The sequence below is a fragment of the Marmota marmota genome, unplaced genomic scaffold (genome assembly GCF_001458135.2).
Source record: "Marmota marmota marmota unplaced genomic scaffold, marMar, whole genome shotgun sequence".
In the NCBI taxonomy this organism is placed as follows: domain Eukaryota; kingdom Metazoa; phylum Chordata; class Mammalia; order Rodentia; family Sciuridae; genus Marmota; species Marmota marmota.
This window is the reverse complement of record NW_026000026.1, coordinates 74,187,866-74,202,220: the sequence shown is the minus strand read 5'-3', so window position 1 is coordinate 74,202,220 and position 14,355 is coordinate 74,187,866. Positions and strand designations below refer to the sequence as shown.

The 14,355-nt window shown below is 38.4% G+C and overlaps 1 protein-coding gene across 8 annotated transcripts in view; it reads right to left on the bottom strand.

The window, feature by feature from the left end:
• Positions 1 to 14,355, bottom strand: part of Arhgap26 (Rho GTPase activating protein 26) — a 411,269-nt gene that overhangs the window by 160,003 nt on the left and 236,911 nt on the right. For all 8 annotated transcript variants that reach the window (XM_048811731.1, XM_048811728.1, XM_048811733.1 and 5 more), the window contains exons 13-14: positions 11,570 to 11,635; positions 7,741 to 7,815 (exon numbers count right to left, since the gene is read on the bottom strand). In XM_048811731.1, coding sequence (XP_048667688.1) covers positions 7,741 to 7,815; positions 11,570 to 11,635 — 141 coding nt within the window. The remainder of the gene's footprint in view (positions 1 to 7,740; positions 7,816 to 11,569; positions 11,636 to 14,355) is intronic.

Below are 14,355 nucleotides of genomic sequence, written 5' to 3'. Positions count from 1 at the left end.
ATTTATCTGTTCCCTTTGCTGGGGAGTAAAACTGGAAGTTTCTTCTTTATTTTCCTGCTTCCTTTCAACCAGTACTGAAAATATGGGGTTGTTTCCACTCATTACTGGCCAAGCCTTTAGGTCTCAGCTGGATCCCTTCAGAAAGAAATTCTTAATTAGTGGGAAATGAGGGGTACAGAAAAAAAAGAAAGCAGACATTCGAGGTCCCAGAGGAGAAAGGAAGGATATAGTTCATGTTTATAGATAAGTGGATGAGGTGTGTTAACATAATCTGGCGATTTAAAGCACTACTATTTAATACCTTCCTTGTGTCCTCTAAAGCCCTAACTGTGTTTTACATATTGTCAAAACAGCTGGGTGCAGTGGCATGTACATGTAATCCCAGCAACTTGGGAGGCTAAGTAGGATGATCATGAGTTTGAGGCAACTCGGCAAAACCCCATTCCAAAAATTAAAATAAAACAAACAAAAACTCTGCCAATACCATAAAAATAAAGGGAAAAGGGACAATGTAAGATAAGAAAAACGGCAACACTGAATTTGTATTCCTTCACTATAACAGTGAAATACTAACAAAGACACACACAAAAAAAGGACAAGGAGTTTCAATAACACAGAAAATCAGGCTTTTAGTCAAACTGTCCTGTCACCAGAGAAATACCTACCAGGTAAAGCTCAGATAAAGACCTGGGGAAAACCCACTTGGAAAACAGTGTGGTAGGTGAGAATCCTCCACCCACTCTCAAGCATAGACCAAGCCACTTCTGGAGAAGGATGTCACACTGCATTCACTGTCCCCTATCTCAGCAAACACACAGAAGGGGAACCTTCTTTCTGAAGTGGCCAAGATTATCATCTGAGCAGCAAAATTAGACTGGGGAACAGCAGAGGAAGAGTATCCATTTATATCAAGGTAAGTGAATTCAGAATGGGGGGATGTGAGAGTGACAGGAAAAAAACACAGGCTTTGGGTTCAACTGCTTTCCTCTAGGACCACAGCCAAATTGCAGAACCAGGAGAACCCAGGTCCACACTATATGGAAGATAAAAACACCAGAAAGTTGGCCGGAACCATGTATATCAGCCCTCCAATTTCATATAAGAGAATGATTCTACATAGGTTGAGAAAATAGCCACAGAATAATAATTTATCTAGAGTGATTTTAAAACAAAGATTTATAAATTTTGCTGTGTTCAGGTTTGAGTACACAGAAGATAAAAAAAAAATCCAACACAATATTTGTTAGCATAACATATGAGACCAATACACTCTGAAAAATAATTCAGAAAGCACCTGCTCTGAAATAGAAATGAAATTCGGAAAAATATGGATGCTGTGAAATAAGTCAAAGGAAAATAAGAAACAGATCAAAATAATAAAGGTGATAGCTAAAAGGGTAAAAATGAAGGGAGCTAGATAAGTTAGTAAAGACAATGAAAATTGAATACAAAATTATGAACAGCAATAATAATAATAAAAGGTAATAGGAGGAAAAAGACTGAGAGACTGAATTTCATAAAATTTAAAACATATATAAGACAAAATAAAAACAAAGGCACTGTAAATAAAATTCAAGATTGTTATGGTTTCAATAGGAGGTGTCCACTCAAAAGCTCCTGTGTTAATGCAGGAATGTTCAGAGGTAAGGTGACTGATCAGGAGAGCTGAAAGCTCATCAATCATCCATCCCAGTATGAATGACTGGTGGTCACTGCAAGTGGGTGGGCATGGCCTTTAAGGGTGCACCTTCCTATGCCCTCTGTCCCTTCCTGGCTGTCATGAACTGAGCAGCTTTCCTCCACTATGTCCTTCTGCCGTGACGGTCTGTCTCACCTTGGGCCCGGAGCTGTGAAGTCAGCCGACCATGGACTGAACCTCTGAAACCATGAGTCAAATAAACTTTTCCTTCTCTAAATTGTTCTTTTTTGATATTTTGGTCACAGCAATGAAAAGCTAACCAAAACAAATATAAATGAAAACATGAATAAAAATATTAACATAGCTTTCAGATCTAAAAAGATGTTTTCATCAAAAGATGCAGACAGAAAATAGAAAAATAAGCTAAGAATATAGGAAAATCACAAAAGAAGAAGTCAGCAATAAGCATGTGACAAATGTTCAGTTTCATCCAAAATTCCATAAATGCAAAGTTAAACAAAAAGGAAAGACATTTTTAAATGTCAATGATTTGTGTGCAAAAATGTAATACAAAGTATTTTGTAGGACATTCTCCTCACACTTTGCTGACAGTAAACACAGGATATCAATTAAGAGCCTTGAAACCATATACATACTCATTTCAAGATCTTAATATAAACCCTAAGGAAATAAATAGAGATGTGCATACAAATAAAAAATGATTAACAGTGAGTATTTATTATTTAACATGTCGAAGGCTTTGGACTCAAAACCCACAATGCATCTTTTCATTTCATCTTCACACTATATGAAGGCAGGGGCTATCTTTAGAGGTGAGGAGAGAGAAGATTAGATTGATTTAAATGATTTGTCTAAGGTCAAATGGATAAGTAGTGGAACTGCAACTTGTCTAACTCAAAAGTGCATGCTCTTAACCTCGGCTGTTCTGCCCCATGGGGATGTTCATCTGAGTGCTTTTCTAAAATGATGAAGAATTACAATCAGCTTATGTATACAAGAATAGGGGACTGATTAACAAGTTATATCTACACAATATGTGCCTAAGAAAATCACACTCTAGAAGAACTTATATAACATGGGAACATAGACACTCTACAGTGTTATATGAAGAAAATCCATTAAAATGTTTGTAACAAAAAAAATGTTTGTAACATACAGTGTGACCCATTTTGTCAATACAGTAATATAGTATATTGATTATATTACTATATTGTCCCATAAAATACAATATTAAAAATGGATGATATAAAATGATCTGATTTCACAGAATAAAGTAGCTAGCAAAGATTGTGACTGGTTTGCAGGACTCTTATTTTCTTTAAGCTTTTTATTTTCTTCAAACTTTCTACAATGAACCCTCTAAGTTTTAATTTAAAAAAACACAATTATTTAAAATAGAGAAAGGAAGAGACACAGACATGCGCAGAACAGGCACTTTCCAATGACTGAAGACCTTTGTTATTAGGAGAAAGAGAGTAAGGGTTCTCCTGGAACCACACTGTATTTGCCATGAGGAATCCAACAAGCTTCCCTAAGGAGCCCTAACCAGTAAAACAGACATTCTCAAAGCACTGGCTCTTATATTCCTCTTCCAACCTACAGTCCCCTGGTGCTTTAAAAAATAAACATGTGATTAAAGTTAGGCTCTGGTTTTAATTCTAAGTCATTCTTTCAACAATCAAAACATGCTATTCAACTTTCGAGAGCCTCAGACAACAAATAAACCAGATCCTACACAGTGCCTCGCATGTAACAGGGCATCCAAAGAATATACAATAAAGGATGAGTGAACGAGAGGTTCCTAATACCAGCCAACTCAGGGAAAGGGTTTGGAGCCCAGGAGCCAATTTATTTTATACTCTTGCTTAGCCCAGACTTGTATCAGTACCAAGAACTGTTGAAAACCTCATATGCACAAAAGAGAAGGGAGTCAGAGCTGTGTCTGGGGCGCTGCCTAACAGGTGCTTCTTTAATCACAAGATTCAGAATCAACTGGTAGGGAGAATCACAGATCCCTATCTCAACACTAGGTTAGATCTTACTCTCTGGTCATCTCTCAGCTCTGGTTGGATCTCAGTCTGGATTCCAGTCTATTTGTAATGCCCTCCTGGCAGAGGCATCTAGCCCTGTGACTTTCAGCCTCTGGTTGTTACTTTGTCATGACATTTCTCAGATGTTCATGATTATTTTCTCTATCCCTAGGAAAACTGAAGAAGAGAACAATACAAATATCTTGTCTGAGGGGAACCAAGCGAAGTTATAAAAACAAGCTCCTTTCAAAACCACTCTTGCACAGCATAACTTGAGCTAAGGTGGTTCTTTTTTAGATTAGCAAAGTATTCTAAAATGTCATAGTTCTTTTCACTCGTGTCACCTTACATAATCATCTGTTGTCTCTGAAATCTTTCAGCCCTTTCCACTCCCCTACATCCACTTGATTACAAAATTGTTGATTCTCTCTCTCTCCAATCATTTTGAGCCTATCCTTTCATTCTTGACCTCAGACCAGCTATTTGGTTCAGCCCTCTCTGGGGTTGGCTCTGCCCAATCTATTGTAACTGTCTTTTTCCTCCACGTCTTTCCATGATCAAAGATATGTTCCACATTGGTGCTGGGTCATTCCCAAGATCTAGATTCTGGTCTTGTCATACCTGTGGGGGACACACTTCTTTTATCTACCAGCACCCATTATTTTGGAATTATTTCCTACATCATTCTATCAGTAATTCTGCTCAGTCCACAGTGTTCCAAGCACTAACCCCTCCCTATCCCATCCCTTTACCCCCATTCTTCTAAATCCCCAGAGACAGGCACAAAATTCAGTCCATCTGCTGAGGACCACATGATTGGCCCCAAATTAAGAAATGAGTCATGTGAATGGCCTCATGCTGGCCAATCACTGTCCTCCCTGGGGCCTTCTGCCAAAACTGTCAAGAAATATACTTTCTTCTCAGTGCTGCAACTCTAAGAACAGTTGAGGCTAGACCTATCTGGATCACTCCCACAGAGAATAAAGTCAATACCAAGACCAGCAGAGGTCACAGAAAATGAGAAGCTAAAAGAAAGAAAAGGAAAAGACTCCTACCAAAGATGTCACTGGAGTCCTTAAACCCTGCCATGCTTTCGTCATCTTGGATTTACCAGCTATTTGGCAAATAAATGCCATTTTTCTTCTTAGAATCTATTTTAATTGCCTTCTTGACACTTTCATGTGCAGAAGATTCAAAATGTATTTTTAGAACTTTCAATAGCTTATTTTATAAAACAAAAAAATCCCAAACTACTCAGCCCAATATTCAAGTTCTTCAATACAAAAACCACCTTAGCTTTTCAGCCTTAGCTCTCCTGTCCCAGCCTCAAGTAGTTCTTACAGATGTTAAAATAATAACAATCATAGAATCGATACCCTCTGCTATTGTCACCAGGCACCCTGGTTTCATTTCCCCATGCCACTGCTCAGAATAGTATTGGAATTATTTAGTATTGGAATTGATAGAATTGGAATTATTCTATTCTCTCCTTTACCATTCAGCCTTCTAGATCCTGCTCATATTAAGTGCTAACATCCTAATTTTGCATTATAGCTTCCCATGCATGCATATCTTGTCCCATAAGGATGCTGCATGAAACCAGTTCTTTCTAAAGCTTAATCTCTAGCACCTAAAAATCTGCTCCAGAAAGCAGACACTCTGCACAGAGGTTTGCAGCTCTGGGTCAGAAATGAAAGACTGAGGGTTGATACCTGTTAGACTCTTAATTCCTCCTTATATTAGATTTCTCAAAAATCAGCCACATCACCATAGAACTCAACAATCACACTCCTGTGCATTTATCCCAGAAGAACAAATTTGTGTTCGCATGGAGGCCTGTACACAAACATTAACAGCACCTTCATTCATAATACCTCAAACTGGGAACAACCCTGATGTCCTCCAACAGGTGACTGGCTAACCTGTGGTATATCCACACAATGGAACACTATCAGCATAAAATAACAAACTATTGTTATATGCAACAATTTGAATAATCTTTGAATTATAATGACTGAAAAAGAAAGCCAACCTCCCAAATAACCTATTACATAATCCCATTTATGTAACAATCTTGAAATGGCAAAATTAAAGAAATTAAGAAAAAAACCCCAACAGATTACTGGTTGCCAGAAGCTAGGGATGAGGAACAAAGTGGAAGTGAGGCAGACTGGCGTGGCCTGGAGTAGTGGGTACACCTGTAATCCAAGTTACTCAGGAGGCTGAAGCAGGAGGATCACAAGTTCCAGATCAACCTCAGCCATTCAGAAAAACTTTGTCTCAAAATAAGCACAAAATTGTCCAGAGATGTAGTTTAGTGGTAAAGGGCCCCTAGGTTCTATCCCCTATACCACACACACATAAAAAAGGCACCACAAAGGACCCTCATGGTGATGGAAATGCTCTGCATCTTGACTGTATTAACATCAATATCCTAATTGGGATACTGAAAAAAAAATTTATAGGCTGTTATCATTGGAGAAAACTGAATAAAGGATATATAGAATCCCTCTGTGCCATTTCTTACAATTACCTATGGATCTACAATTTCTCAAAATAAAAACCCAATTAAAAAAAAATCTGGGCTGGGGCTGTAGCTCAGTGGCAGAGCACTTGCCTAGCACATGAGAGGCCCTGGGTTTGACCCTTAGCATCACATAAAAATAAATAAAATAAAGGAATTCTGTTCATCTACAACTACAAGAAAGAATTTAAAAAAATAACAACTAACCATAACCATATCTCCAATCTGAATTGAAAAACAAGACACTCAGTGCTGGGAAAACTCACAGAAAATAACAATTCCAAACAGCAGATCTTATAGCAATACCATAGTGTTTTGACTTTAAGGGGTGAGTAGCTAGAGTTTTTTTGGCCCGTACTAGAAAGGAGACGTCTTCACATTTGAAAGCCATTTTCAAGATTGAGGATGGCAAAAGAAACGACAAATACTAACAAGAGACTTTCTTTGCCCAGAACACTGAGCTGGAACCCCGTGCGATAGTCCATCTTCACAAGTGCATGGATGGGCTTCCGTGGAAATGAATAACACCCACTGATCTGTGAAATTTGATCTGTTTGCCATTTAGATCCATGTGACTCACTGAGGCTGGCTGTGTTAGAGTCTGTAAACAAGTCAAAATAACACCTGGCATTTTGCCAGGGGAATGTTAGAGTTCATAAACAAGTCTGGATGGTGCCTGGCAAAATGCCAGAGGGAGTGGTTTGAGAAGTAACAAAAACAAGCCATTAAGTGTGGAGATTCCTTATTGGTTGACTGATGTATCTAGTTTATGCTAATTAGATAAGCTCTGTGGAATGTATAAATACTGCTCCTGTCCTGCAATAAACGGCTCCTACTCCTGCTGTATCAACGTACACAAGTTATTCGTCACCCCCCCTGATTATTCTGCTGCAGCCGTACTCCGGCATGGCTGCACTCATGTCTAAAAATACAGGAAATCTGCAGCCTAAGCAAATTTGACTCAGGGATTCATGGGTTTTGATTCAAATACTGCACATTTGGAGACATGGTTTTATATTTATATCAGCTGTGGCAAAGAAGGTCCTGCTACTCAAGTGACTGGGACTAAGTTGAAATCTAGAAGTGAAGAGGATCAGAAGATTTATCTGTGTATGTACATTTTATCTGAGAGTTATATGACACCCTCAGTAATAGGAACGTGAGCTCTGAGGTCCTCTGTGGGCTAGAAGGATGCCCTTCCTTGGGCATTGGGTGTGTCCCACTAAATACCTGCCTCCAATGAGGACAGAGGGAGTCATGAGCTATTAAAGATAGAGTTGGGTGTGGTGGTCACATGAGTGATCAAGTGCCACTTGGACTAGCAGTGGCTGAGTCTGAAGGGAGGGTGTGGTGCTTTGGACCGGGCACTTTTTATTTTGTCCACTCAGAACCTTTCCCGGTTGTGCCCACTGTCATGACAACTGGTGAACGGAGCAGCAGATTTCTGGGCATTGACTCTTGGGATACCCTAATTCCTTCCCCACCGTACTCAGGGACCTGATGAGGTTTCAGAGTGCTGGACTTACCCATAAGAACGCTCAGCAACTTCTGCACTCTGGAGTTGACCCCCACGATTCGGTACAGCCCTTGCTCATTGATCCCTGAGACGAGAAAGAGTGACGATTTAATTAGAGGCATGTCAGAACACTAGTCAGGCCAACCTGGCCAAATGCTCTTCTTTCTCATTTTCTCAGTCCTTCTAAAAGCTGCTCTAATTAAAGTCCCCTGTCACTCAGCTCAGCTCTTAGCAAAGGAGTGGGATTTGGTACAGCTGTCTAGGATTTCACGGGTGTGCTGCACACTTCAGCCTTCGTGTTAGCTCAGTCATCAGAGGGGAAAGAAACTTTCCTCTTCTCTTGCCAAAGGGAACATCTGAGGAGTTTTTTAAAAGATGCAAAATGTATTCTTTTAAAGATGTTATACTTAACTAATTTTTGAATTTAAAAAGTCAAAAGTGCCATGATAAAAAAATTCATACAATAGGAATGAGCAAATACTTCATAATCTATTTTTACACAGAGAATGAAAATATTGGGGAAAAGGGGAAGGCGAGGAAGGAATGGGGCATAGGAGTAGGAAAGATGGTAGAATGCCATGGTAATCATTATCCTAAGTACATATAAGAAGACATGAAGGATGTGACTACTTTGTGTACAAAAAATTGTGTTCTATATGTGTAATACAAATTGTAATGCATTCTGTTGTCATATATAGCAAATCAAAATTTAAAAAAATAAAAATAAAAAATCAGCTCACAAAAAAATAGAAAATATTGGGGTATAAGGACATTTTTAATTTTATAGAATGTTATCCAAGATGGAGAAATTAGAAAATCCATTCATTTGTAATATAAATATTCTTAATAAAGAAAAAGGAAGGTGACTTTCATCAAATCCAAGGAACTGTGCAGTTAGACTAGAAGGAGTTTACTTTCCAACACCTGAATGAAGAATCACAAACTACCCCACTGCAATACTTCTGTTCATTTCAATGTATAGATTAAATCGCCCACTGCACCATTTCCAAAATGAGGCCACTCAGACCAAGTGATTTGAAAAGATTTTTCTCCTTTTATCCAAGGCCCATCATACCAGATACTTTTCAAGTAACCGGTATCCTCCTTTGTATCTCATCCCACTGATGTTCATTCTCCAAACAAAATGAACTTCAAGTATATATCAGCTCATGTCACTTATTCTCTTAAAACTTTCCAGTGGGTTCCCATTGCGCACAGACCATAATCAAAACTCCTTTGGTGGCCTACAATGCCTTCACAGCTGAACCCACCCTCCTCCCCCATACCTAAACTAACACATCAGCTACACTAATCTCAAAGCTTCACACAACTCATTTCCTCTATGTAGCTCACTCTTCTTCCAGATCTTTCCATCATTCAGTTCTCAGCTTAAATGCAAATTCTTCAATCTAATGCACCAATAGCCAACACTCCTGGTCATTTCCTTACTTTGTTTTCTTTATAGTAATTAACAATATTTGAAATTCTCTTTTTCCTGAAAAATAATGCCTATTTGGAGATAGCAGTTTTATGTGTATATAAATTCAGGAAAGGGCTGATTCTATAGCATCTTCAACAGACCTACCTAAAAGTGGGACTAATGAATAGAAGGAAATGATCGGGACTGATAGGATATCACAGCTGAAAAGAACCTGTAAAATCCATTTCAAAATCCTGCATTGTTCATGAGCTAAAAGCTCTTGCTCAAAAACAAATGATGGGGCTGGGGTTGTAGCTCTGAGATAGAGCACTTGCCTAGCATATATAGGGCACTGGGTTCAATCCTCAGTCCCACATATAAATAAATAAAGGTATTGTGTCCATCTACAACTAAAATATTATAAAAATAATAACAAAACAAAGCAAAACAAAAATGATGGGTCTATGTTGCTCAGTGGCAGAAAATGTATTCAGTAATGTGCCAGGCTTGCAGGCTTGAAAGGCCTCAAGTGACTGTTTCTTTTATCCTTGTGTGTTCCTAGGACTTCACACAGTCCTGGCTCCCACTAGACAATTACTGATGAATCCCTGAGAGTAGGCGATGGCTTTTCATCTCTGGATCCCAGATATGTGTGTATATAAATGCACCAAACTAGGGAAACATCCACTTTCTTCACTTAGTTATACTAAAATGGCATTTAACTCACAGCGTCCTTATTTCTACTTTGTGCTAAATGAAAACTTGTTTGGAACTTAAAAACATAATTCTCATTCTCATTTTAGAGACAGCAGGGGACAAGGAAACAAAGACTAAGAAGCCAAACCAACTTGTGACCCTTCTCTTCTCCTACTTACTGTATATATTTTCTAGTTGTATATCAGATTAAAAAAAAAAAAGTTGTCCTCCTGAGATACAGTAGTTTTGCATTTATTACAGACTTAGTGAACAGTTTTATACGATTAGGTTTCCCTGTTGGTTCTGGATACTGAAAATAGACAAACAGGTGGCCCATCTTAGGTGAGTATATGAATCCACTCAGGGGAGGGTTACTTTGGATTCAAGTTTGATTCCATTTACATGCTTCTACTTCTGTTAACCCTGTACTCCTCATTTAAATTTTTTTGTTTCAAATGAAACACAAGTTTGCACTTGTTTGGAAAACTACCCTAACAATATCAATTTGTTGGAAAATTATATTAACAATATAAATCTCAAAAATATTTATAGACTACAATTAAGGCCAAGAGATAAATCAAAGAAGAGAGTAAAAAACAGCAGAGAAAGTCACTGATAACACAATGACACTGGGCAAAAGGATATACCCTTGCCCTGCTAGTCCCAGAATGGGCTCAGACTAGACAGCTGTTTTGTAACTTCCATTTTTCACTTAATGTATATAATTAAGAAAGACTGGATATTAGAAAATGTATTTTCACTACATTTTTAGTGATTTATATTTATGGCCCTGCTGTAAAAGACAGAATGTCTTTCAAATAAATAAAAAGGACTAGTAGGTAGAGAGGCTGTACAATAAATAAAAGTCGCATCTCTAACAATAACTCAAATCAAATCCTATAGAAAGATGGCTAATACCTTTTCTCAGAGCACAACAGATGGGTGTACTCAAAGCTCCACACTGCCAGAATGGAGGACTCTCATTTGTGGCAGTCTCTCAGGAGAGGATGGAGACTACAGGGGTGATCGAGCCTCCCTGATCTCAAGTGTCCTACTCTGGTGGACCCAGGAAAGGTGTGCGGCAGGGGCCTGATCCCTTCTCTGTACCTGATGGTCCTGGGAACTCACTGCCAAGATCAGAGGTCCTTAGCCTAGGGCCCACAGACATTCACTGGAAATAATTCAGAGACCTATGAATTAGGAAAATCATTACATCTTTATTTTCACTAAGCTATAACTGACATTACACATTTCCTTCCATTATGAATGTGAAGTCACAGTAGCACTCAATACCTGCAACTTGGTCAGAAATCAGGTATTTTCATAACATATAACAATTGTTACAAACATCCTGAACTATCACTACTTTCAGATTATGGCAGTCATCAGAACTACCACTATAACTTGTGAAAAGAATATCATTAACAAAGAAATGTATTTATAACCAAGTCATAACTATGTTTTTAAGTATTTTAGTAACTGAATTTCAGTAACTGATTTCTATAAGCCTATGTGTTTTATATACATTTAAAACATTCATCCGATCTGTCAAAATCGATGACACAAATGGGTTGAGAACCTCTGCCTCAGACCCAAGTAGCTTGTGGAAACACTGACACTGGCACTGGCACTAGGAGAGTTAATGAGTCACTCAGGAAACAGCAGGTAGCAACCAGATGCGTGACCTTCCATGAGAACAATGCCATCTGTTAGACTACTTTACCTCTGGTTTCCACAGCATGGATGCATTTCCTGATTATGCTGAAGCCAATGCTGTCCAACTGTGCAGCTGAAAGAGCAAGAGAAGGGCAGTCAAGTTGTGGCCTTGCAAATCACCCTCAGGGTATGACCTGACCAAGCCACCATGAGTCAATCAAACACAGGGTGTGGCCAAGTGTGCTTTTAATTTTTCCCATAGAAATTATAAATAAAAAATAAGCTGGGTGCCCTGGCAAACACCTGTAATCCCAGTGGCTAGGGAGGCTGAGGCAGGAGGATCACGAGTTCAAAGCCAACCTCAGCAACAATAAGGCGCTAAAGAAACTCAGTGAGATCCTGTCTCTAAATAAATACAAAATAGGGCTGGGGATGTGACTCAGTGGTTGAGAACCCCTGAGTTCAATCCTCAGTACCCCTCCAAAAAAATTAATAAATAAATATAAAATAATAGTAAAAATAACTGGTATCAATGGAGAATTTACCGTAGACCAGGTAAGTGTTAAACGCTTTGTATGCATTTTCTTATTTAGTTCTTAAGTAAAAGTAATCTGCAACATTATCCTTAATTTATAGCTGAAAAAACTATAGCACAGAGTGATAGGCACCTTGAAACAGGACTAACTTGCTTGCAGTCTCAAAAAAGCAAAAATGAAGTGATCTTTAAATGGTGGGTAAGTACTTTACACCACTTCTCTCATTTAACAAGACCTCCAGGATGATACTATCATTAGCCCCATATCACAGATGAAGAAACTGAGGCTTGGTAAAGACAAATATCTTGCCCGGTTAATATGTGGAGACTTGCTTCAGTGTCCATATCACCAAGTTGCCTTAAATGTGACACCAAGAAAGTATAATCCTGTTCAGGTGAGTAGGAAAAAGGGAAAAATGAACAAAAAAAAAAAAAAGAAAAATAATAGAGAAAATTAACACAGCCAGGAACAAAGAAGTACACGAGGAAGAAGCACTTGGGCAGCAGAGCCATCCCTCCACATGGCAAATCAGCAGGTGGTAGCAAGGTTCTCCACCTGCTTCAGCACCACCAATGCCACTCAGAAAATAAATGATCCACATCAGCAAATTTTTCCAGAACAACAAACTGGTTTCTAACCTGGCATTGAAGAAGCTGGAAATCTACCAAAACTCATCCCCAGGCTTTGGTTACCCAGTGATAAAATGTACAAACTTTAAGAATGGGTTCATCTTTAACCTCACTGGGATATTAGCACAAGATATTCTATAGTTCGCTGCTCAACGTGAAGAAAGAAGGGGTAGAGAATAGGAATAGGAATAGGATGGTGAGTATTAATAAAAGATTTGTGATCATCTATGGCAAGAAATAAACTAGTCATCCATGAGAACTAAGCAGAACCTGAACTCATCTTGGATCTTCTCCAAATGAAATCCTGCTCCAATTTTTAGTATATATGGGTAAACTTAGATCTAACTAAGATTTTTAAAAATCTTTTTCCCGGGCATGGTGGTGCACACATGAAATCCCAGCAATTCAGGAGGCTGAGGCAGGAGGATCTCAAGTTCAAGGTCAGCCTGGGCAACTTAGTAAAACCCTGGCTCAAAATAAAAAAAATATTAAAGAGTAAGGGGATGTAGCTCACTGGTAAAGGGCCCCTGGATTTAATCCCCAGTGTGGAAAAAAAATTAATCACCAAGAATATCCAAATATCAAATGAAAAAGAAATGTTAATTTCCCTAAACTTCTCTTCCCAAAGTGAAACAGCTCCTGTAATTTCAGTCACATTTACTGCTAAGTGGTACTTATAAATACACCCAGCCTCTAGGATGAGTAAAGAACCAGAAGAAACCAGGTAAATCATGTTCTTTTCCCCTGAAAATTACCAGCTATAAAAATTATTCTTCTTATTCCCTTAAGTAAGGAGCCTACTAACTCAATCCCTTGTGTTTTTTTTTTTTTGTTTTTTTTTTTGTATGAACCAAGTATTTGCTCTGCAAATAGTGATATCTCAAGCTTTCTGACTGAAGGCTGCAAGCCAGACTGATACAATTCTTCCAAGTGAAACTCTATTCACTCATACAACAGACATTTTTCAAACTTAGGGACAACCTTTAATGCACAGATTAAACACCTATTGGAATCTGGGGGTGAATTTTTTTTTTGTTTTAAAATAGTGTTTATTAAGAATGACACTTAAGAACATCATGCTAAATGGAATAAGCCAAACTCAAAAAGTCTAGGATCATATTTTTTTCTCTCATATGTTTCATTTTGGGAAGAGAAGTTTGGAGAACTTAACATTTTTCCTTTTAGAGAAAGAATATGTGTGCAAGGTGCGGGGAGGGTGTCTCATGAAAACAGAAGGGAGGTGAGGAGAGGAGAGGAAAGGGTGCACAGAGGAAGAGGAGCAAGGGGAGATAGGGGGAGTGAAACTGACGGAATTCTGCTATGTGCACGCGTGAGTACGTAACAAAAGACCCCACTAGTATGTACAATTAAAATTCACCAATAAAAAGGAAAATAAGTTTTAAGATATAATTCACATACCATAAAGTCCACCCATTTTAAGAGTACAGTTCAGCTATTTCTCATACTTACAAAGCTGTGCATTCATCACTACATTTTTGTCCCCCATAAGAATAAATAAATGTGAGCACAGACATCAACAGCCACCATTGCTGGCAATGACTAATCTACCTGGCTTCTGTACCTGGCTTCTCTACCTACCTGCTCTGTACACTCCACATAGATGGAATCAACAAATATGTGGTCTTTTACACCTGGTTTCTTTCATTGAATGTTTTCAAGCTTATCCA